The following is a 21,972-nucleotide window of genomic DNA, read 5'->3' on the forward strand; positions in this document are numbered from 1 at the left end:
CCCCACATCAACAAGGGAACTGATTTCATTATTCTAAAAACAAACAGCCAAAGGAAAGTTCAGGCTAGAATGGGCTCCTAGAGCAAAGAAAGGAAAATAGAGAGCGGGCAGTGGGGAATGCTTCATATTCCTAAAAGCCTTTTGTACGTTAACACATGGTGTCTGCTTCTCTCTAGTCACCTATTTATCACTCTCCTCTTTAGAGAAGGAAAAAAGTCCTGGCTGCCTTCCTAAGGCAGAGTTTTGTGGCCGGGGGGAGGGGGAGGGTGCTTTAAGCATGATGCAAACCATTTGGAGTGCACTGAGAGCACTGCCAACACAAGCTGCACTATTTAAACAAGTGAGGAAATGATCGTATATACAACATGCCAGCGAGCACACACACACCAGAGGAAGTCGAGAGGGGTTTTCATGACACAGAGCTGGATGTCAGCGGCTGAAAGGTCGATATTTTCCCTTAACACCCTTCTCAATGACTTAATCGTGTTCCGTTTGCACAGAAAACTTCCCAAGAATAAAAGTCTGGAGGAATCAAGGGGGGATGTTTGGCCTACTGCTGACCTTGTCCGAGGTCCTCTCCACGTAGCAGGGCTCCTGAGGGGCGACCAGCAGGGGAATGAAGCCCGAGAGCAGTCGATCCTCTTCCAGGCTAAGCAGGGCAAGGTCGTCATCTGGGTCCTTGTACAAGGGCACCTCCGACTGATTCACTGTGGTCAGTATGTTACAGAAGTCAGCCAGCGTCGCCCACACATCTACTGAGACCCTGGGAGAACGAGGAGAGACGTGAGCAATGCGGGGCTGGAATGCATTGGGAGTTGCCTGCAATGCTGCAGCGAATACCAGAGAGGTGAGGCGAGGCCAGGCAAGCCACTACTAACCTACCCCACTGGGAGGGCTCCGGCCGCAGCTGCGCTGGCACCGAAGCCAGGAGGGCTCACAACCCTCACCCGCAACACTGACACCGACCACCCCGGCCGCCCCCCTGCACCGGGACGGCTCCCAGGATCTTGTCCTTCCCACTGCTCTGCCCTCCTCTGCCCGTTCCCGAGCCAGCACATGTGCAGGAAGCAGCTTCCCTGGGCAGTGCCGGCAGGACCCCAGCGCATTCCAGATGGGAGAAATGCTGCTTGTTACTCAATTTTAAAGCCTGCTGGGAGGACAGACTGAACTCCTGCACTGCTGTCAGGGCAAAAGATGCACCTGAGGGGCTTCAGTCCAGCTCAGGCAGCTCCGGCCCAGGCCAGGGTACCTTCTTTTCTTCTGCTGCAACCATGTGCTGCAGCCACACTCAAAAGCACAGAGATTTTCTTCAGTTAAACCCCCACTCACAGGGGCTTAAGCCATGGTTTGCTTCTGGCCACACTTTCAACACTCAGGAGTGACCACCTCTCACCTTCATGGAGTGGCAGCAACATGTGGGAAGCCAGGTGTGAACACAAAGCCACCAGCAGCCCTGAACCGCTCTCTGCACATCCCTGTCACTTCCTCATCGCCGAGCACACCCTGAGGAGGGTCCTGTACCCCAGAGGTTCAGCACAGGAAAGCATCAAGCACTGAGGCACTGCAGCTGACCAGGCTGCCTCATACCACATTTCCACCTCCTGTTTCTAAAAGCACTTCAGAATGGAGTCTTTTAGTGCTTTAACTGGGACAAAAGCAATGAACAGGAGAAACTGAGGCTGATCTTCCTCTGGTGGCAGTAAGGAGGGCTGCTCCTCCACCCCACCTCTGAGGCACTGAAAAGCGCAAGCAAACCAGCATCACCAGGGGTGCAGCAGTGACCAGTGCAGCCCAAAGCAGCCCAGGGCTGGAGGGAGGCCCCCTGCTCTTTGAACTGCTCCAGGTGGACAGAGTCTGCACTTGGTTATTTACGGGAATCAATGTACCAGGAAAGCACACTGAAATGAAACATCTTGTTTTCAAGAGCGTCCTGGGAGCCAGGCAGAATGAGGAGCCATTAATCAAAGCCCGGCACGTAATCAGCACACATGCACCGCAGAGTCGCCCACGTCCCTAAGCCAGCCCCAGCCCGCACACTGCAGAGGAGAAGAGGTCCTTCAAAACCCTCTGGGTACCCACACCAGGAGCTGGGTTCATTCACAAAGCTCCCTTCGCTTGGCTCAGCCAGGTCTGGCTGTCAGAAATGTTTAAATATGGAAAAAAATAAACAGTTGCAACACGTTTTTCGGAGGGATCTGTCCGAGGCTCTTTGTGATGTAATGGGAAACGCTGCGTTTGTGCTACCAGCTGGAAAATAAACAGAGCTGCGAGGGTTAAAAGGAACTGAACTTTCCACGACCTCTATCTGCAAAAGAAGAAAATAATAAGAGGAATGATCCACTGCCCCACAGCCCTGATAGTTTATCCTCCGGCCCAGGCTGCAGAGACAAGCACCGGATGTGATAGGGCTGCTCTGGGCCACCTCCAAGGCGAGCTCTGCCCATGGGAGATGCACAGGCTTGGGAGGCTTAGCCCTCCCCCAGTGCCCTGCTGGCAACTGGGCTCGGCTGCCTGAGTCCGGTCACATAGCATTGGTGGGGCCCCGCCAGCAAGGCTGCGATGAGGAGTCGGCTTGGATGAAGGAGGTGCAGAAGCTGCAGGCATCAGCAGGGGAGAGGAAACAGTGAGAAAGTGCCTGCAACTGCTGGGGAATGAGTGCATGGGGCTGATGGGGACAGGCACCGATGCAAAGGATGCTCCCAAGGGGCTGAGACAGCCAGGTGCATGGGGCCAGAGTGGAGGAGAAAGGAAAGAAACAGATTGCAGAGACCTCCTCTGTATTCCCCAGGAAGCAGAGCTGCAGGCAGGGGGTGGACATGACTGGTGAGGGTGGGAGGGAGGCAGCAGTAGGATGCTGGGCAGGACTGGGATCCACAGCAGGACAGGGGTGGTAGAGGGGTGAAGGAGTAGTACAGATTAAGTACAAGGAACCATCTCCCTCCATGGGAGGGAAAAACACCACGTGAGCAGTCACCAAGCTGACACCCTCAGAGCCACCATCGTAGGGGTTTCCTCTCCTCTCCCACCATAGCTGCCTGTCCTCAGCCCCTCCAGCAGCACTGCCAGGCAGAACAACCCTACACTACCCCCTGAGCATGACAGCAGTCCCTGTCACTTTATCCCCTTCATCCCCAGCTCCCTACAGCTTCGCAGCACCTTGCCACATCTATCATTTGCACTGGACATGTCATGTTACTACCCTGGACTTCTTTCAGCCAAATCACAGACTGCTGGCTGCCTGGGTAGCAAGAGCTTGTTGCAAAGCAACTCTAAGCAGCTCGGCAGCAGTGGCTGTCAGCTGGCAAGCACCCTCTCACATGCAGAATCCTGCAGAACCTTCGAAAAGCCAACAAAGAAGGTGATTTTGGTGTTTCTGCTGTGGTTTTTTCCTGCAGCACAGGAGAGCACTGCAGAGAGTGTGTCTGACAATTTTTTGCCTTCCCCTTGGGTGCAGCTCCTTCTCTGCAGCACATCTCCAAGCACTGGCACCACCATGATCATTTACCAGCTGCTACTCACCAGCAAAGCCAGCAAGTGCTAACAGCTCATGCCAAAACCATATGGCCTCATGGATCTCCTGCTGGGATGGGCACTAGCCCTAGGAGGCTGCACAACACCACCTGGGAGCTCTTTCAGGCTCTCTTCTTACTGCTTCATCCCAGGACCACACCACAGTCACCTCCAGGTGTTTCTGGCTTATGTCACCCAACAGCACCGCAGTGCTGGAGCCTCTCTGGAAAGCCATGGCAGGCCCAGGTGCCTGGACATGCTGCATATGCACAGTGCCACAGCTTCAGCATCCCTCTGTGGAGGGAGGCCCTGAATTACTGACACTGAGCCCAGGCACGCAGCTCCCAGGTACAGGGATGAGACTCCCAGAGCTTTTAACCGAGGAAGCGAGCAGGGGGTGAGCTGGAGGTCTTTCCTCAGAACAGGGGTTCATTCACTTCCCCACAGACACATTTACATTTGCTTATTCCACTAGGACAGGGGAAAAAAAATACGAGTTAATTTCTTTTTTATTGCCTCAGGATTCCAGGTTTAATGTAGCTGTCAGTGTGAGCGCAGCCCAGCTGCAGGCCGACAGGACACAGCCTGGCCGGGACAGCACCGCACCCGCATGAGTGTGCAGCCGGCTGGGGACAGGGATGGCTCCTGGCAAAGATGGATGGATGGATGCCCACGGTGGGCACTCATCCACCACGAGGCAAAAAGCACAACGCTGGAGCGTGGGGAAAGCAGAAGGTGCCAGGGCAAGCCTGACACTCACCAACTCCCCGCTGGCCGCTGTGCTCTGGCGTGGGCCACCATCTTCACCGGGGGCGCGGGCTGCCTGGTGATTAATATCAAGCACAATGACCCCATGTTACAAGCCTGCGGGGGCCTGTGGAGGTGGCCATTTCCTGTGTAATACCAGCTTGTTTAAACACTAACAGTCAAACTCCACAGCTGCAGAACAAACCCGGAAAGTGCAGCGCAGAAGAAGCCCTGCATTGTGTTCCCTGGCTGCTGAGAGCTGAGTGGCCCTGCAGATGGCAAACACCTCAGGCTTGAATGCTCCTGGGGCTAGGCAATGGGCACCCACCAGCTCCTGGTGCCCACCCCAGCTCCCGCACTGCTGCACTAAACTCTCTGTATCCCCCTCCTGGGTTTCCTCTCTCCCAGCCTAGAGGAAGTCAAAGCCAAACTAAAGGCAGCCCCTCGGCAAGGAACAAAAGAGGTTGTTGGTGGAAGCTCCTTCCAGAAGATGTTCACCAACCTTGCCCTGGGCTCAGACACAGTTGCCCACAGTGGGGATGAGGTGGTCATGGTCCCTTGCCCCATGTCACCAATGATTCCACTCACCCTGCATTCAGTCCCTTTGGCCAACTGGGCATCCATAAACCCATCCCTCTCCTGGGAACCTGCCTTCAGAGTTAGAAGGATGCTTTCCTCCCTGGGAGAGGTGCAGCCTCCTCCCAGTCAGTCTCTGCTTCACCACAGCTCCCTTCTCCATAGAGCCTTTTGGCTTCTGCTTCACTCAACTTTACCTTCATTCTCAGCCAGGTTTACACTACTGAGACACCTCTGAATCCTCACTTTGATGTCTTGATAGGGAAGCTCTGATGGCCAGAATTACTAACTAAGACTGAGATCTGCAAAAGGGATTTTCCATTTAGTCTTCAGCAAACTCCAGCAAGATCTTGGCATCCCCATCCAAGACTCTGTCCATCTCTCCCAGTGGGAGCTGCCATCTCAGTGACACTTCTCCACAAGAGCGATGTGATGAGAGCGATCTGGCAGATCTCTCTGGGAAGGTAAGCTCCAGAATGTGCTCAGAGCTTTTGGATTTAATTTAATACTTGGTTTAAATTAACCATTTTTAAATGCTTGCAGACAGTCTCCACAAACTGAGAGAGGCCCTTTGCTCCAGCATGGAAGGAGCAGAGATTCACCAGGGTCAGCCCTGTGGCAGTTTGTCTGTCCAGCCAGTGGCTTCCCCATTGATTCTTGTGCTTTGTTTAGCAACAAATTCATTGCAGTAACAAAGTAGAGCAAGGAGAATCTTTGCTCTCCTGTGCTCAGCCCTCTTCATACATCTGAGCTCTTTAGCTATATGGCCTAAAAGGAGATGGCATCACTTGAATGACAGCAGCCTTCCTGGAGGTCTGCCTTTCACCTCCTCTGCTGCTAATATCTCTGCCTTAGGAGATCCATTCAGGTCTCCTCTCCCCAGGACTCCACTCTTTTACGCCCCCAGTCTCTGCAAATTACTCCTGGGGACAGAAAGAGACTACTCCAACCCTGTTGCAAGGCAATGTCACTGCTTTAAATGACCAACTGCTTAGACCTCAATGTAATGTTCATAAAACATGCAGACAGAAATTAATTTTAAGATGCAGAAGCAACTCTTGGTGCTGCTGGAAGACCTGGGAACACTGGCCCAGACACACAATCCCCAAACCACAGGACACTGCAGATCTGAAGCAGAGATGTCCGCAGTCAGGTTTAGCTCCTGTCCTGGAAACATCTGAAAAAACAGCCATGGAAAGCTCATCAAGCCCCTCTCCCAAACAGGCAGAGGTGAAGGACACCTCCACCTCTCAGGTACAGCAGTCCCAAGAGAGTGATCCATGCAGCTTTTCACCTCTCTATGGCTTTTTGGCCTGCAAACATGTCCCGGTATGTCCCCTGAGCCCTGGTGACTGTGAATGTGACTCAGACCTGGATGAGCACATTAGAGCAAGGAGACTGATTCTGAGGAAGGGCGTAGCTTCTCATTCAGGTTGAGTTGGGGACCACTGAAACCCCAGCTAAGAAGAGGATCCCTGCCAGGAGCTGGGGTTCATTCCCAAGCACCCCATCAAGAAAAGAGCCCTGAAGACACAGCCTCCTGAGCCTCCTATCCCGCTCCACAGAGCCCACTCCTGCATGGCTCGCAGCCGCACGCTGGGTTTCGGCAGCACTCACCCCTCACACCTTTCCCTCTGCCTCTGTCCAAGGGGAAAGCAGCAAGCTGAGGAATTTGGTGTGGGCCTTCTTTTTTTTTTTTTTTTCATTGTAAGGACTCAAATCCAGCAGTGTGATAAATGCATCCGAGCTACAATTAGGAAGATATATAGCATCAGAACGCGAAGGTCTGGGCAGCGTGGTGAAACGCGGGCTCTCCAGAGCCCCAGCTATGTTTCCCATTATGTAACCCTGGTCATGGGCAGACAGCCAGACTCCAAATGAAAAAGAGACTCTGGCTTGGCACCGTTTCTATTTTCCTATCCTCATTCGGGGTCAGCGCAGTGTCATACAGCTGCAGAGAAAGCTCCGGGGATTAAACCTGGGAAAGACTCCAAGACCAGGACCTGGGTTCAAGTACCAGCTGAAAGCAATAAACCAACTGCCACAGCTGGGCTGAGTTTAGACGTTCTCAAAGTCCCCCAGCTCTCTGCCTTGCTAAGAACGAGTGATCGTGAACATGGCGAACGCAGCGTGAGCAGAGGCCTTAGGCTGTAGAGCCCCGGCCCTAGGCTCTGGCAGAGTCTTGACAAGCTGCCCTGCTGGCCCCGAGCCCAGGCTGTCATTCTGGCAGCAGCACTGGCTCTGGACGAGCTGCACTTTGATGCAAGCTCTGGACCAGGCCCAGTGGGCTGCCAGGTGGGTACAGGGCCTGGTTTTTCCAGAAGCATTAGCCCATTCATGGCCTCCTGGCAGGGTGCTTCTGGGCTTTTTCATTGCCCCTCTTCTGTGCCCATGCCATCATGAGGGACAATTGAACTGGTGGTTGCAGAGCACCAGGAGAGGGATTCATTGTGTTCAACCAGCTTCTCCACTGGCATTGCTGGGGACCTTGCAACACGTCTCACTGCTGTGAGGCATAGTGCATGTGTGAAATGGCACAGGCCCCTTAGTTCTGCAACTTGGCATCTGCACTTGCTCCTTGCAAGCTCTCCCTGCTCCTCAGCTCACCCTGCCCATAAACCTTGGCTTACTCCAGCACGCCTGCTGCTCTGACCCATGTTTTACTTCTAAACTTCTTTGAAGCTGCTCCTATCTAAACCTCAGCACTCGGTGACTCTACCTGGTTACTGAGTGGCACCCGTCCAGGCAGCAGGCTTGTGTCAATAGAGAGCTGAAACAGTAACCCAGGGCTCCCTTTTCCTTTTCCACCTCTACGGAAAACGTTGGAAGTTCCAGGTCATGCCCAAGACTGGAGCTGCTTCCCTGTTCCTCATCACTACCCACACCTCCAGAGAAGCTCAGCTGCTGCTGTTGCAGAGTCCCAGACCACCAACACCTGGCCACGTAATGCTGAGTCAAGAGGTCTAATCCTGTCTCCTTGCCATGGACAAGACAGGTGCTCCTGGTGAGTCAAAGAGCAGCAGGAGCTGGGAGCCAACACGAGGAAGGCAAGAATGGGACACAAGGGGCTGCTCAGCCACCCTCCCTGGAGACAGCAAGGTGGGGAAGTACTTGGGCATCTACGACAAGACCCTCATTTCTCCACTGAGCAGGCCAGAATCTTGTGGAGTAGAGCCCCACAACCCATGCCCACCACTCCCCAAAGATCCACACTGTCACCACCACCTTCTGCCTCAACAGGGGGCGAGCCAGAGCCCGCACCTGCCGCACCAGGGGGACACAGCCCCGTGCCCCGCAGGAGGGCCAGGCAGCCTGTCCTGGGGCCGGCGCCAAGCGCTGGCTGTGCGAACCCCATCAGAAATTCCATCTCGAGGCTGCCTGCGGCCAAGGGCTCGGCAGCTCCCTGCGCAGGCAGCGCGAGGGGAAGGGGGGATTGGTGCAACGCGCCCTCACGTGACGGATCCCAGTTTGAGTTCCTGCCCAAAGATGGGCAGCAGTTCACATGAGCAGGCAGCGGTCCCACACCGAGCAGCCGACAAACAGAAAACAGACTCCATCTCCACAAAATGAGGCCCAGAACTTCCTGTGTGAGATTTCCATTTCCTCAGCCAAATGAAAAAGAACTGGAGTAAGAGGCAATAAACTAGGAGAGCAGGACTGGACCTGACGCACGGAGTGGGGACCCATTAATGGTTAAGCCACTTTGCTGGATTACTCCTAATGCGCCTTCCCATCACCCCGGGTTCTGGCTCCTTTGGATTAACAATAAGACGTGATTTCAGGCTCTGGATCCGGAGTACCGGAGGCAGATGGAAAATCCTGCGGGAAAGTAGCTATGGAGCATGCTCAGACACTGCTTCGCATACTCCATACTTGGCCCCTCCGCTCGGTTTTCTGTCCAAAAATATGCAAATTGCCTAGTCCGCAGTATGGACTAACGGGCTGGAATCAGCCAGTTGAGGAGATTAACCCTTGTGTGCGTTGCAGGGGTAGAGACAAGCTGTTTCTGAAGCATAAAGTGACTTCTGGAGCTCCAGGAACATGCAAGTTGCTCCAGGCTAGCCCAGCCTGACTAGGATTGCCTTGATTCAGTCATAAAAAGGCAACAGAATGCTGATGCTGGAAGTGGATTTCCCTCTTGCAGAGAGGAAGGCCCTGCCTGTTCGAGCTGGCTGGGTCAGCACAGCACGTAAAGGAGACGTAGCCCAACAAAAACAGACACACAGCCTAAGCAGAAGGCAAAAATCCAGCTCATGGGCCATCTTCTAGCACATGGAAGCAAAAGGCACCAGCTAAGTTCTGTCCAAGACACTTCAGCCCCACCCAAGCATCACTAAAGGGGTCACTGTGTCACCAAGGGTGAAAAGGCACCAGCCAAGTTCTGTCCAAGATACTTCAGACCCACTCAAGCATCACTAAAGGAGTCACCGTGTCACCAAGGGTGACAAGCCCCCATGAACATCCCCTGCACAGTGAGCCTCTCCTGGGTGCTCAGGGCAGAGTGCCACAGCCAGGAGTAGGCATGAGCAAGGTGACACAAGGAGCTCAGGAAGGCAGTAGACACCAGAAGACAGACCAAAGGATGCACGTACTGTTTGGGGAGCTCAAGAGAGGTCGGAGGAGGATTCCAGGTGTCCGGGTGGCCAAGCATCCAGTCTGACCAGACCTTCAGGCTGGGGAGCAGCTCCTTCAGGTCCTGGGGCAAGGCAGAGACCTTGATCTCATCCTCATCATCCTCCTGCTCCACCTCTCGTGACTGAACTGCAAAAACAAAATGTGAGAGCTAGGAAGCTCACCTCAGCCAGGAGCCGGACTCAGGCAGGGACTGGGAATAGATGACACAGATCCCAACATCCCAGCCTGGGACACACAAAGAACAGCCACAACCCACACCAAACACAAGGACAAATCTGTTCTCCCTACACACACTGAGCAAGGGGGCAAGCCAGGATGTTTGTGATCCCTTTTAGTGAGGGCAGTGCGGTGCCACTGCACCAGTCATACAGATGGGATTCAGAGGTCCCAGTTTTAGGAGAAAGTATGCCCCGAGTCCACCCCTTTCTTCCATACATTTTTGCATGCACATATCAGGGACTTCCCTGCCAGGTGATCCAGCTATGACCTGGGCAGAGGTTGGGATGCTGGGGAAGAATCCAAAGGGCCCCAGCAGAGGGGAAGAAGTGGACAAAATAGCAGGAAACAAGGGCCTGAACCCCATCATGCTGCCTCATGAGCAGCTGCATGGATCTTGCTGGTAAGCCCCTTACCTTGCAGGCATTCCCTCAGCAGGCTGGTGCACCTCCTCACCAGGAGAGCAAACATGGAGAGCCCCAGGGCTGTGGCCTGTTCCTGGATGACAGAGCGGCAGTCTTCACTGATGCACTCTAGGAGAAAGGGAGATGGTCAGCAGGGAGCAGGTCAGATGCTCTCTCTTGCTCCGCCTTTGCAGCCTCCCTTTCTGCATCCTGCATGGGGCAGGGATCTCTGCAGGAATGGGCAATTCCCCAGCTTGCACCTGTCCTGGACCAAAGTGCTCCATGTAGTGAGGGAAAAAAGGTGGTGAGTAGCTGTTCTGGAAGTGAGAAGAGGCTGCAGTCACAGTGCTCATGTCGTGCCCACCCCACCTCATCTGCTGAGCCAGCCCAGCCCCAGCCCCAGCCCCAGCCCCAGCCCCAGCCAGCACTCAAGACTCCCAGCACAGAAGCTGCTGTTTGGAGCTGGTGCCCTCCCCTGAAGGAAAGGGGTTATGTTTAAGTGTTAAAAGGGTAATTAGCTGCACGTTTGATCTTTGTCCCTGCTGGAGTTTTAACCTCAGCAGCTGAGGAGGGGGCTCCTCCCATTACTTCACCAGTCACACAACAGCTTGTCAAGAGAACTTAATTGGAGCTGTTACTCAAGTGGATGCCACACGACCACAACTCTTCCAAACAGAGCTGGCTGGGAGTGAGAGCAAATCCCCCCAGCACATCTACACCCAGCCAGAACCACTTCTGAGGCTGCTGAGAGCAGTGGGGAGCTGGCTCGAGGGAACTGCCCGGAGCTGGGTGTGGGTTACACTGAGTGAGGCTGAGAGCAGCACAGGACATGCCAGGCTGCCCATGCTTACTCAGGAACCAGGGCTTTAAGCATTCTGGGCAGCCTCTGCCCAAATCCCCTTCACCCCCCAGTTCACATCCTCCCTTGAGATGTGGAGGAGAGCAGCAGGCTGGGGGCTTGCCTTGAGGGAAGCAGGGATGCAGTGTAAGGGGGAGTGGAGGGATGCACCCACACTGCTTGGGGGTCTCCTACCAGCCCATGCAGGCTGCTCTGCAGCAGCACCTCACAGGCTTGCACATGCCATTGCCTGCTGCGTGACCAGGGCTTCCAGCCCTCAGCCTGCAGACAGGCAGCCACCATCAGAAGAGCTGCTGTGACACTGGTTCCAGACCAGTTCCAGAGTGAGCCAAGCCCAGCGCCAGGATGGGGATAGAGATTCTGCAGAGCCCTGGCTCCCAAGGCACTTCCACCACAGACATGCACAAGGAGAAAGTGTTGGAAGCTGAACTGCCCTGATGTGACAGACCAAGGATTTTGAGCAAAGAGTAAGAGGATTAAAGTAAGACATTGAGACCCTATGGAGCCCCAGGGCTAGCAAAAATACCTGAGGTGCAGAGAACAAACATTGGGGTTTTACGTGCAAATTATTTCAGAGCAATGGGGTAGGGAGGTTAAAACCAGAAAAAGACTAAAAAGTATCTAGAAAATACAGGGAAAAAAAGGAGGCTTGACTTGGCCAGCTCTTACAGTTCAGCAATGAGTTCAGTACCCAGTGAGGAGAGTGCTGAGGGTAACCCAGGGTGGCACCAGAGGTGCCTGGCAGCCAAACCAGGGAGCTCTGCTCCCAGAGCTGGTGCTCAGTCAGTGCCGCAGAGCCATGGTAGAAAAGTGCTGTACTGCAGGGGCTGTCAGCTTTTGGAGGAAACATAAAACTAAAGATGTGACCACTCTGGGACAGTAAATCTCTTTCATGAAGCCTTTCCCACAATTAAGAGTGTTAGTCCTTATGCTCTGGCCACAGGCCAGTTCAAGAAATTACAGTTGTCTTCCCCGTGCTCCCTCCGCCTGCACTCGGGTGAGCTGCTGGACTCTCTTCACTTCTTGTCTTAAATGGGCACACCATGAGTCCATAGCCATCGTGCTTGCTGCACCTGAGTCTTGTGAGTCTTTGGGGTGAGTGAAAAGCTCTGAGCATTTCCATAAGCACCCCCACCCTCTGAGTGGGCAGCACCCATGGGACTTGGGGCACTGGGCTCAAGCCAGACTCACAGTCACCCCCAAAACTGGGCTGGTACAAAAGCCAAGTCCTCTCCTGCCAAAAAAGGCAAAGATTAAATAAAAGCTTTTGTGATGCTGAGGGTCACAAGGACTTCAGAGCCCCAGTGTATGTCAGACACTGACTCCAAGTGCTGGAGCAATGCTTTGTGGTGGCCATGGCCAAGCTTGCTACCAGGATCTCAGCCCTTCCCACTACTTCTTGCAGCTCCTTGTTGCAGGCTACAAGTTCCCTATACAACATCGAACAACCAATTGAGTGTCTTGCATGTGAGCTGTTGCAGGGACAGCCATCTGCAACTCCCTCTCTCAAGCTGAGTACTACAGCCAGAGCTCCACCAAGCATCTCTTGCTGCTACAGATATGAGCTCAGTGCCCCCCAGCCCACACCCAGTTTACATGAAGCCACAGTGCTTTGATGTATGCAAGGCAAGGACGCTCAGCTGTGGTACAGTCTGCAAAGCTGTCCCCTGTGCAGGTGAGAGGAGCAGGACACCCACCTCAAGGGTGGTTTCCCTGGAGTTCCTGCTCAGCCACTGTGGGGGTTGTCATCTCATCATTAAATTAGACAAAACTCCTCTGGTCCTGAAAGTTCATCCTCTGGCCAAGCCTGTCAGACTCATTTCAAGGAGTCTCCCCCCCACCCAACAACATTGCAGGGAAGGACAAGCATCCAGGTGGGTGCTTGCTCAAGATCCCTGAACATACACCAGCACCCCGGCTTCCAGCACTGTTTGCAAAGGCTCTCAAGAGCTTAATTGTAGGACAAACGAGGAAAACGCCATAAATCAGCAAAAACTTTGTGCCTTTTCACCACTTTCCTCAGCAGGCAGGGAGCCTCAGCTTTCCCTGAGCTGGGAGCTCCAAGCCACTGGTGATGACTGCATGATGTGGAGGCTGTCACCTGGCAGACCCCAGGCTATCCCTGGTTGCCCATGCCAGCGAGGTGAGGGTGCAATCAAAGGGCAAAGTCCTTGTGAAATGGAGGTGATTAAAACCCGTGGAGTGCTTTGAGTGATGAGCAGTAAGGAAACCAGCGCCCCACACCCACAGCAAGGTCTTGCACCCACAGCACAAAGTGTCTGAGCCTACCCTGGCACTAAGAGAAAAATACTCTGAAGAAAACATGCTGAAAGAGAGGGTTGGAGCAAGAAATCTGGTCTGGAGCCCACAGGGTGTCATTACCTCTAAGCTGAGCACTGGTCTGTGCTGCTGGTAACACACAATGCATTAAGACACTAACTTCATGGAAAGAGATGCTCTTGGAGACTGGAGGGACACTTAGGTGATTCCTGTCCCTGCAGCTGAACAGCACTACTATAACCTGGGGACACCAGCTACCACAGACCAACAAGAGCAGGCAGAGAGATCCTGACTGTCTAGGTCAGGGTAAATCCTGTAATTCCCAGATCTGTTTCCCCCAGGTGCAGGAGAAGCAGAACTACAGCATCCGAACTTGGTGCCAGAGACATTTTCTGGTGGCATTGATAGATCCCATCAGCTAAAGCCACCACAAACACACACTCCACTTCCTCCCCTGCAATCTCCGATCAGGCTGCAACCAGATAACCTCCTGCACCCACACCTGGCCACACCACACAGCCAGGGCACATTTGAGGAGGTGGTCAGGCAGACTTCAGACAGAAATAACATACGAAAGAAGCTGCCACAAGGTCATGGGCCTTGAGGTGGTCAGAGATGAAGCTCCTCTATTCCACCAGCAGCCACAGCAGTAACACTCCACAGGAAATCATCTAGCACAAGACTAGGCTGTGCACCAACAACCACAGCACATTCCTCCTTCACCTTCTCCCACTGCAAGGAGAGGGTCCCTGTTAATGGTGCCATCAGTTACACAGCTCCTGTCGCCACGTCACCTCTCAGCTCTCGCCTGCACAGCCACCCTGTGAAGCAGCTCACAGGGGTTTAGAAATGTCACCTTTCAGCTGTGCCATAACCATCAAAGGTGCTGCGTGGGGTGGTGAGCTGGCACCACTACCCAAATAACTGTTTGTTAAACCACAGCCCAAGGTCAGGGCCTCAGGACTCGCAACATCTGCAGCCAAGACCAACTCAGGGTAACCTCATACCCTGCGCTTGCATGCTGCACCACCACCTGCTGCACTGACACAAGGCCTACAGAGTCATGCTGCAGACACAGCAGAGAGCTTGGCCAGCCTAAAAACCACTCTCTGGGAGTTTCTCAAGATGGATGTTTCTTGGTTATTTGTAACCCCACATCAGCTATGCCAGCAAAACTCTGAGGTATGTGCAATGCTGCACAGGGCTAGAAAGGAGCAGGCAGAGTATTTTAAAGTGGGAATATCATCAAATCCTTTGCAGCCTGAACCACCAGCCTGGGTAATTTGCATTGCCCCACACTTCATACTCTGAATTTGCCTCAAAGATGTGTCTTTCTGCACTTGAAACATGAGAGCCCTGCAGCCCTCTGTGAACCCACCACAGAGCTGAGAGCTGGACAGGCCAGTGGGAGATGAGCTCTGATGGTCTTTTTGCAGGCAGGTTTTTGAGCACTGTGTTACTAAGCCTGCTTGACACCAGCCACTCATAAGACCCATTTTCCAGTTGGCTCAGCCTTTAACTGTTGAGTTTCCACACTGGGTGCCTGTTTCAGCCCTAATTCTTCCAGAAATCTTTATCCAAAACCAGTTTGGCTACTTGTGAGAATGAGGCTAGGGAACAAGACAGAGGCTTACCCTTGTCAGAAAAAACACTTACAACCTTTTCCTTGAGCTAATCTAGCAACTGCAAATCCTGGAAAGGGGATCTGTAATTTCGCTGCAGAATAACCTTTTTAACAGAGAGTTTTCCTGTCCTACTAGAAATCTGTCCACACTTGGCTAAGCTATGAACATCTGAAATACAGAAGTTTTTCCATATTCAACAGGAATTTACTTCAGCAGCTAAAAACTTCTAAGATTTCCCCTCCCCGAGCATCTTCCCACCTCCGTTATATCTAACCACCCTCACACCTAACCTGTGCTACATTCGGCAGAGCGACTGCGCTGCTCCTATCCAGCACATGGGGACCTTTGGAAAAAACATCCTTGTGCTAGTCACTGATGCTTGCTGTGAGCTGAAGACTGGACCCAGATTACTTCAACTGGCACCCAGGTTATCTCCTCTGAAGCAGAGCCCAAGAGTGAGAAGAGGGAGAGGGGATGGGATGGAAAAAAAAAATCAGAGCTGATGAGCATCAAACTGCGAGCACAGAGAAAAAGCAACTGGGAAGCAGAGATGGAAGGTTTCTCTGAAGATCACGAAACCCCTCTGTGCTGCAGAAGAGACCTCCTGTTTCTTCACATGGAGGGAAGAAGGGTTTTCTCTTCAGCTGGGTACTGAGCCTGCACAGGGAGTGCTGTTTTTCTACCAGGAGGCAGTTTCCTTTGCAGAGAGCCTGGGGAGCAGGGCGGGTCAGCCAGCACAGCTGCTGCAGCGCCCTCAGCAAGCACCTACCTGGGCTCTCAGCTGCAGCCACGCAGGGGCTGTGAGCTCTGCTCCAACCCAGCCGGCAGCAGGACCTGACCCAGGCTTTCTGCAGTCGTAAATCTACCTGGCTTCGCAGGGGGAAAAAGGGTGCATGGGGAGGGTGCAGGCAGAGAGAGATGGAGAGAAAAAGAACTTTTGTAACGGGGAGAAATTTGTGTTTCTCTGAGAACATTATATTCATGGAAAACATAAACCAACTGTCGTCAAAGTCGTCTGAGCTCAGGAAATGGAGCGGCCGGGAGAAGGCTGCCATGTGGCCGGATGTTATGTATTTCTAATTAGTGCTATACATCTTTCAGCGGCGAGTGTCCTTTTGCTGGGAAACACAGCGCGCTGCCCTTGTTATTGTAACTGTCACAGAGTGCTTAAACAGATAATCTCCAGGAAAAGTGATAAACACATCCCCTCTCCCGCTAGGGTGTGCAAAACAGCGATGCCAAAGCTCTATTAGGGCAACGCGACCAGGCGCAGGAAATGGGAACGGGAAAAGAGCAGGAGATGCGGGGGACAGCCGCCTCCGAGGAGAGGGTGGCCGGAGGAAGCTTCTCACCGCTGCTCGAGTGCCATGTGCTGAAGGAAATCCTGCGAGGGACAATCAGGGCGGAGCCAGTGCGGGCCATGTGGCCTCGGCCAAGGTGGGGGGCACTGGTAGGCATGGGACAGAGAGGCTGGAAGTGAGGGCTCCCAGCTGCTCGGCTCCCAGCGTACTCTAGGCAGTGGTGGAAGTAAGCCATGGCAACCCCTGAGCTCGCAAGCAAGCAGCAGACATGCTCCTACATCCACCCCAGCTAACAACACAGGCAGTGCTGAATCCTCTGCAGTTTAAATCACCAGCCAACAAACGTTAGAATCTCGAAGGAGAACAGATTCCTTTGACTCAGGCAATTGGACTGCTCTAGCCAAGGGTCAGGAGGCCTCCAGTGAGACAGTTTCCATGCTGGCCTCCCTATCCTAACCCGAGCTGTGGCTCTGGGCCGAGGAGCCTGGAGCAGTGCCGGCAGCAGGTGGCCCCAGTGCAGGCAGAAAGAGCAGCAGGGATGTGCTTTGCTCCTGGGGAGCAACAGCCAAACCTACCTTCCCTGGTGACATGGTAAAGGACCTCAGGCAAAGTGATCACACCAATGAATGAGCCTCCAGACACAGCCCCAGGATGACATAAGGAGCTGTCCAGGGGACACAGGAGGTAGAGAAGAGCAGTGAGGGGCAAGCTGTGCCTAAGGCACCAGGCTGAGGTGTCAGCAGCATGGTACACACAAATGATTCACCAGCCAGCTGCTGCCCTGTGTGGAGGATGACAGAGGCTGGTCATCTCCGAGCTGACACCACCTGAAGGCAATTCTCTTGCTCTCTTACTGCTCAGACACAGGAGTGCTTTCCCCATGAGTCACCCTCCACCAGACTGGAGCGTTGGCAAGGCTATGGGGAGCCCACATGGATGAGGCTGTCTGTTGGAAGTGGCTAAGGAGAACCACTCTGTTGGACCATGGTGGAGACCTCACACAACCGCCAGGAATGGAAAGCACAAAGTGAGGGGGATGCTCCCTGCTGCAGGGCATTTCCCTGAAACCCCCTCACTGAGGACCTGTGAGTCATGGGCACTCCCAGCTCCTGAGTGGAAACTGGAGAGTCACACACACACTCATCTGCCCCCAGAAAAAGCCTGGGAACCTAGAGTCACTCACTCAGCCCTGGCTAATACCCTGCAAGGAGCCTGGGAATTATGGGCAGCTTTCCTGGAAAGATGCTCCCTGACTCTGAATTTGCAGGCAGTAGACACAATGGCAGCTCCAGCTCTCCTGGCCAAGCTAAACATCACCACCTGCAGCACACAGAGCTGAATCCCTCCTGAACTGATTGCAGAAATAACCTGGATGCTCCCAATCCACCTCCCCCTACTGACCTTTCCCTGTGGAGAGGCAGGGAGGCCCTGGGGTCAGGTAGGAGTCCTGGCCACAGTGCCCAGACATGCAGCAGCTCTGGGGGACTCGCTGTACATGTTCCCAAAAAGCAGCTGGGGCTGCCCAGGAGTCTGCAGCTCCCTCTGCTCCATGCTGAAAACCCGTCGTGTCCGAAGGAGGGAGGGAGGCCTAGGAGGTGAGGAATGCCGGGGGGCCTGGGGAGGATGGAGCAGCTCTCCCTGTGGAAGCCATTAGATATTCAACACTTCATTTGTTTCCAGCCGTTCTGGACTGCAGCACGGGGCTCTAGGACGAGAGGCTCTTCTCTGACGTAACCAGGAAGCAGCTGCAAAATTAAGGAATCCCTCATGACATCATAAAAAGGGTCGATGGTTTACAGGGGAAGGTATAAAAATTAATGACATATTCCCACCCGAAGCAGCAAGCCTGCCCGAGAGCCACAGGGGAAGCCATGCTCTGCCTGACACAAAAGGGCTGCTGCCCAGGACAGCTCTGTGCTGCCAGCTCTCTCCAGCTGATCTGGGAGCTTGCCTTTGATTTTCACTATTCTCCAGCCTAGGATCCATGTGCAGGGCTGGATCCTTGCACCTGGGGTGCAATAAGCAGCTCAGGACATCCTTCCTGACTCTGACAAACAGAGCTTTAGGCTGAGCAAGGGAATGACTTCAGAGACACCTTTCTTATGTACTTGGGACTGGCCAGGAGTCACCGGCAAAACATCACTGTGAAGTGACTCAGGGAGAGAATGTTATTCATTTCCACAGGGAAAGCAGACGTGTGCACAGAGTGCCCTCAACACCCCAATTTTTGCAGCTCTGGAAGACCTCATTGATCCTACAAGAAAGAGCCAGGGCAGAAAGACACTGGCAAACCCACCAGGCAACCCAGGCTAGGACAGAAAGAATGACATTAGCCTTGAGGACAATCACAAAGCCATTTCCACTTGAAAGGGGAAAAGGATAGTGGTTTAAAATTAACTGCAGCCTTTTCCAGGAAATATCAGTGGAAAGAAGCAGCCATTTTTAGAAATGTTATTCTCAGAAATTTCCTGAAAAGACCCATCAGTCAAAACACAGATTGAAGCCATTTCCACTTGAACTAAGCAGCACTTCAGAGCTCTCCCTTCGCGCTTGGGGTGCCTGACCCAGCTGGCTGGGCTGAGATCCTGCCCCACACCCCTGGCCCAAGCAAGGCTGCAGGAATCAATTCTGGAAGTGAAACACCCCAAGGAGTGTCAGCAACGCCCCTGCTGCCCAGGGAGGCACGTACAGCCCAGTTCACACATTCACACCAAGACACACCAGTTGTAGACCATCCCAGCTGGGGCAGAGGCACCTCAGTCTCACCCACACTGGCCAAGCCTGGAGACATGCCAGAGAAACAGCGATTCCTCAGTGCTGCGGCATCAAAGCCGCTCAAGCGGGCGAGCTGATGCTAGGACTCACGACACAGGCACAGCAAAATCTTCACTGGCCTCAAGGCTCAGCAAGATGCCCAGAGTCACTGGTTCAGTCAATTAATCAATCAGGTTGGAAAAGACCCCAAGGATCACCAAAGTCCATCCTGTCACCCAAGACCTCATAACCACTAAACCATGTCACCAAGTGCCACATCCAATCCCCGCTTGAACACCTCCAGGGATGGTGACTCCACCACCTCCCTGGGCAGCACATTCCAACCTCTAACAACTCTCTCCATGAAGAACTTTCTCCTCACCTCGAGCCTAAACTTCCCCTGGTGCAGCTTGAGACTGTGTCCTCTTGTTCTGGTGCTGGTTGCCTGGGAGAAGAGACCAACCCCCTCCTGGCTACAACTTCCCTTCAGGTAGTTGTAGACAGCAATGAGGTCACCCCTGAGCCTCCTCTTCTCCAGGCTAAACAATCCCAGATCCTTCAGCCTCTCCTCGTAGGGCTTGTGCTCAAGGCCTCTCACCAGCCTCCTTGCCCTTCTCTGGACACGTTCAGGTATCAAGTTCTGCTGCCAACCACTGACAGCTACATGAATTTGACCTGCCTGGCAGCTAAGAGGCTGGCAAATTCAAACATACTGAATTCTTGGCTAGCTCTTCTAAGCAAGTGTGTCTCTCCAAGCTGGCAAGCCAGCTCATCAGCATGGATATAGCTCCAGAGCAGGCTGGCACCTGCTGTCTCTTGCTGCAGAGGGAATATTGCTACAGGATGGGACCAAAGTGGCTGTAAGAGTGAAAAGGTCCAAAGGTGGGCAGGTACCTGTGGAGGGCATCTGGACAGAACAGGGAATGCTGCACTGCAAGAATAAAAAACATGGATGACGGAAACCTAGAAAGGCATTATGGGCACTGCAGTAAAGCAGAGAGATGCATCCCAATGCAAGAAAATCCCTGACAGCACATCCTCTGCCTGCACAGATTTCTCATCCCCTCTGCAGGAATCAGCTGCAGTCTGAGAGCCCTGGACCTCACCCCAAACTGGCCATCACGGAGCACAGGCTCCTCAGCACACGTGCTGGGGGGAACGCACTGCCACGGAGCCTGGCTCGGTGCTAGGCAGCAGGCATGGCAAGCTGCTACTAGCATCCCACCCAGGAGCTGCATGCGCCCAACCATAATTGTGTCAGATGTTATTTACAACGGGGGAGGAGGTGTGAACAGCGCTTCCCAAGAGATTTACTCCAGCCTGGAGTGAAGTTTTAGCAGGACAATCACAGCAAATAAAAGGCAGCCTTTTCCACCACCCCCTGCTCCCAGTGCTGGAGGTGGGCATGTCTTTGGCAGCAAATGGAAACAGACAGCCTGGAACATGCCTCCTCTGGTGTGAACCTTGGTGAACACTTGGAGCCTGGAGTCAAAGCTAACGAGAGAAAGCGCCTGCAGACAGGCACACTCCCAGAAAGCAGCCTTTGATGGAGCAGGAACAGCAAAGTGTGGAGCTTCCGTTTTAACACATTCACTTGGTTGCTGCTCTTCTTTTTACAGCTTCCTGAGGGACCAGAGGGACAGTTCTGTCCTGAGGGACAGTGACAGTTTGCAAAGCGAACACCAATATGCAGAGCAAAAGCCACTGCCCTCCCCAGCTCCAGGGAGGCAGTAAATCCCAGGGTCCCCATTGGATGCCTGCAGGCCTGATCACTTCCTCACCTCCTGCTCCAGCCCCTGACCACATCCAGTGCTGGCTCAGTCCCTCCTGCCTCCTTAGCTCATGCCAGTGGTACCCCCAGCACCAGGGCATCCCCTTGAGAGGGGCATAGCCCAGCTGCTGTGCCTACAGTGAAGCTTACCTAACACTTTCCGTTATGAGACCTGGGTTTAGTTCCTAACAACTGTGCCAAACTTTAACCATTTAAGCTGCAACTCGTCATGCCAAAAGCTTTCCTCGAGCTAAATTTATTGGGAAAATTTCATCTACAAAGGTTCAGCCATTTGCCAGAATGAGGTTAGGGAAAATATATTGTTCTTCTCAAGTTAAAAATCCTTTGACCATTTCAGCAAAATCCCTAGCACCTTCACGCTCTGGAGCAGGAACCAGAAGTTTGGCAGGAGATGGTGGCAGGGTCTGGGTGTGCCTTCTGCCACTTCCATTTACCCTTGCTTTGCCAAGGTGGGGGCCTATGGAAACCTGGATTATCAAACAGCTCTCATGTGCCACTGCAACCAAAGCAGCACCTGGTTCATCTGATGGATAGGTGAAGAAAGAAGAAAGCAAGCTGGGTAAGATAGTGGAATCATTGAATTGTTTTGGTTGGAAGAGACCTTTCAGATCATCAAGTCCAACCTTCAACCCAGCACTGCCAGATCAACACAAACCATGTCCCTCAGCACCAGATCTACAGAGCTTTTCAATCCCTCCAGGGATGCGGACTCCACCACTGTCCTGGGCAGCCTGGGCCAGGTCTTGACAACTCTTTCAGGGAAGAAATTTTTTGTAATGTCCAACCTAAACCTCTCCTGGTGCAACCTGAGGCTGTTTCCTCCTTTCCTTGAAAGAACAGACCAATCCCCAACTTCAAGTTAACTTCGAGTTAACTCTATCACACACATTATGAGGCAGTCAAACTGACATATCCCCTTTTCTCCCCTCAAGTTACCATTTTCAGGCAGTAAAGAAAATTACCAGTCAGTAGAGACCCTCCTGATGTGCTGAAACGTGCATCTATTCAGTAAAGCTAAGGGCTGCAGGATACAATAACGTTTTGGGGGTTGAGATAGCTCAGTGCTATGCTGGAGAACCAGATTATCATAGAACCATAGAATTGTCAGGGTTGGAAGGAACCTCGAGCATCACCTAGTTCCAACATCCCTGCCATGGGCAAGGACACCTCACACTAGATCAAGTTGCTCAGAGCCTCATCCAGCCCAGTCTTAAAAACTTCCAGGGATGGGGCCTTGGTCATGAACTTCCAGAGGGATCCAGAAGTCACCTTA

General features: G+C 53.2%; 1 protein-coding gene across 1 annotated transcript in view; it reads right to left on the bottom strand.

The window, feature by feature from the left end:
- The window catches only part of SMG6 (SMG6 nonsense mediated mRNA decay factor), a 115,864-nt gene that overhangs the window by 48,997 nt on the left and 44,895 nt on the right, over positions 1 to 21,972 (bottom strand). The window contains exons 11-13 of the mRNA XM_054394137.1: positions 10,101 to 10,217; positions 9,426 to 9,594; positions 562 to 763 (exon numbers count right to left, since the gene is read on the bottom strand). Of these exons, the coding sequence (XP_054250112.1) occupies positions 562 to 763; positions 9,426 to 9,594; positions 10,101 to 10,217 (488 nt within the window). The remainder of the gene's footprint in view (positions 1 to 561; positions 764 to 9,425; positions 9,595 to 10,100; positions 10,218 to 21,972) is intronic.

This window comes from Indicator indicator, chromosome 30 (assembly GCF_027791375.1).
Source record: "Indicator indicator isolate 239-I01 chromosome 30, UM_Iind_1.1, whole genome shotgun sequence".
Taxonomy (NCBI): domain Eukaryota; kingdom Metazoa; phylum Chordata; class Aves; order Piciformes; family Indicatoridae; genus Indicator; species Indicator indicator.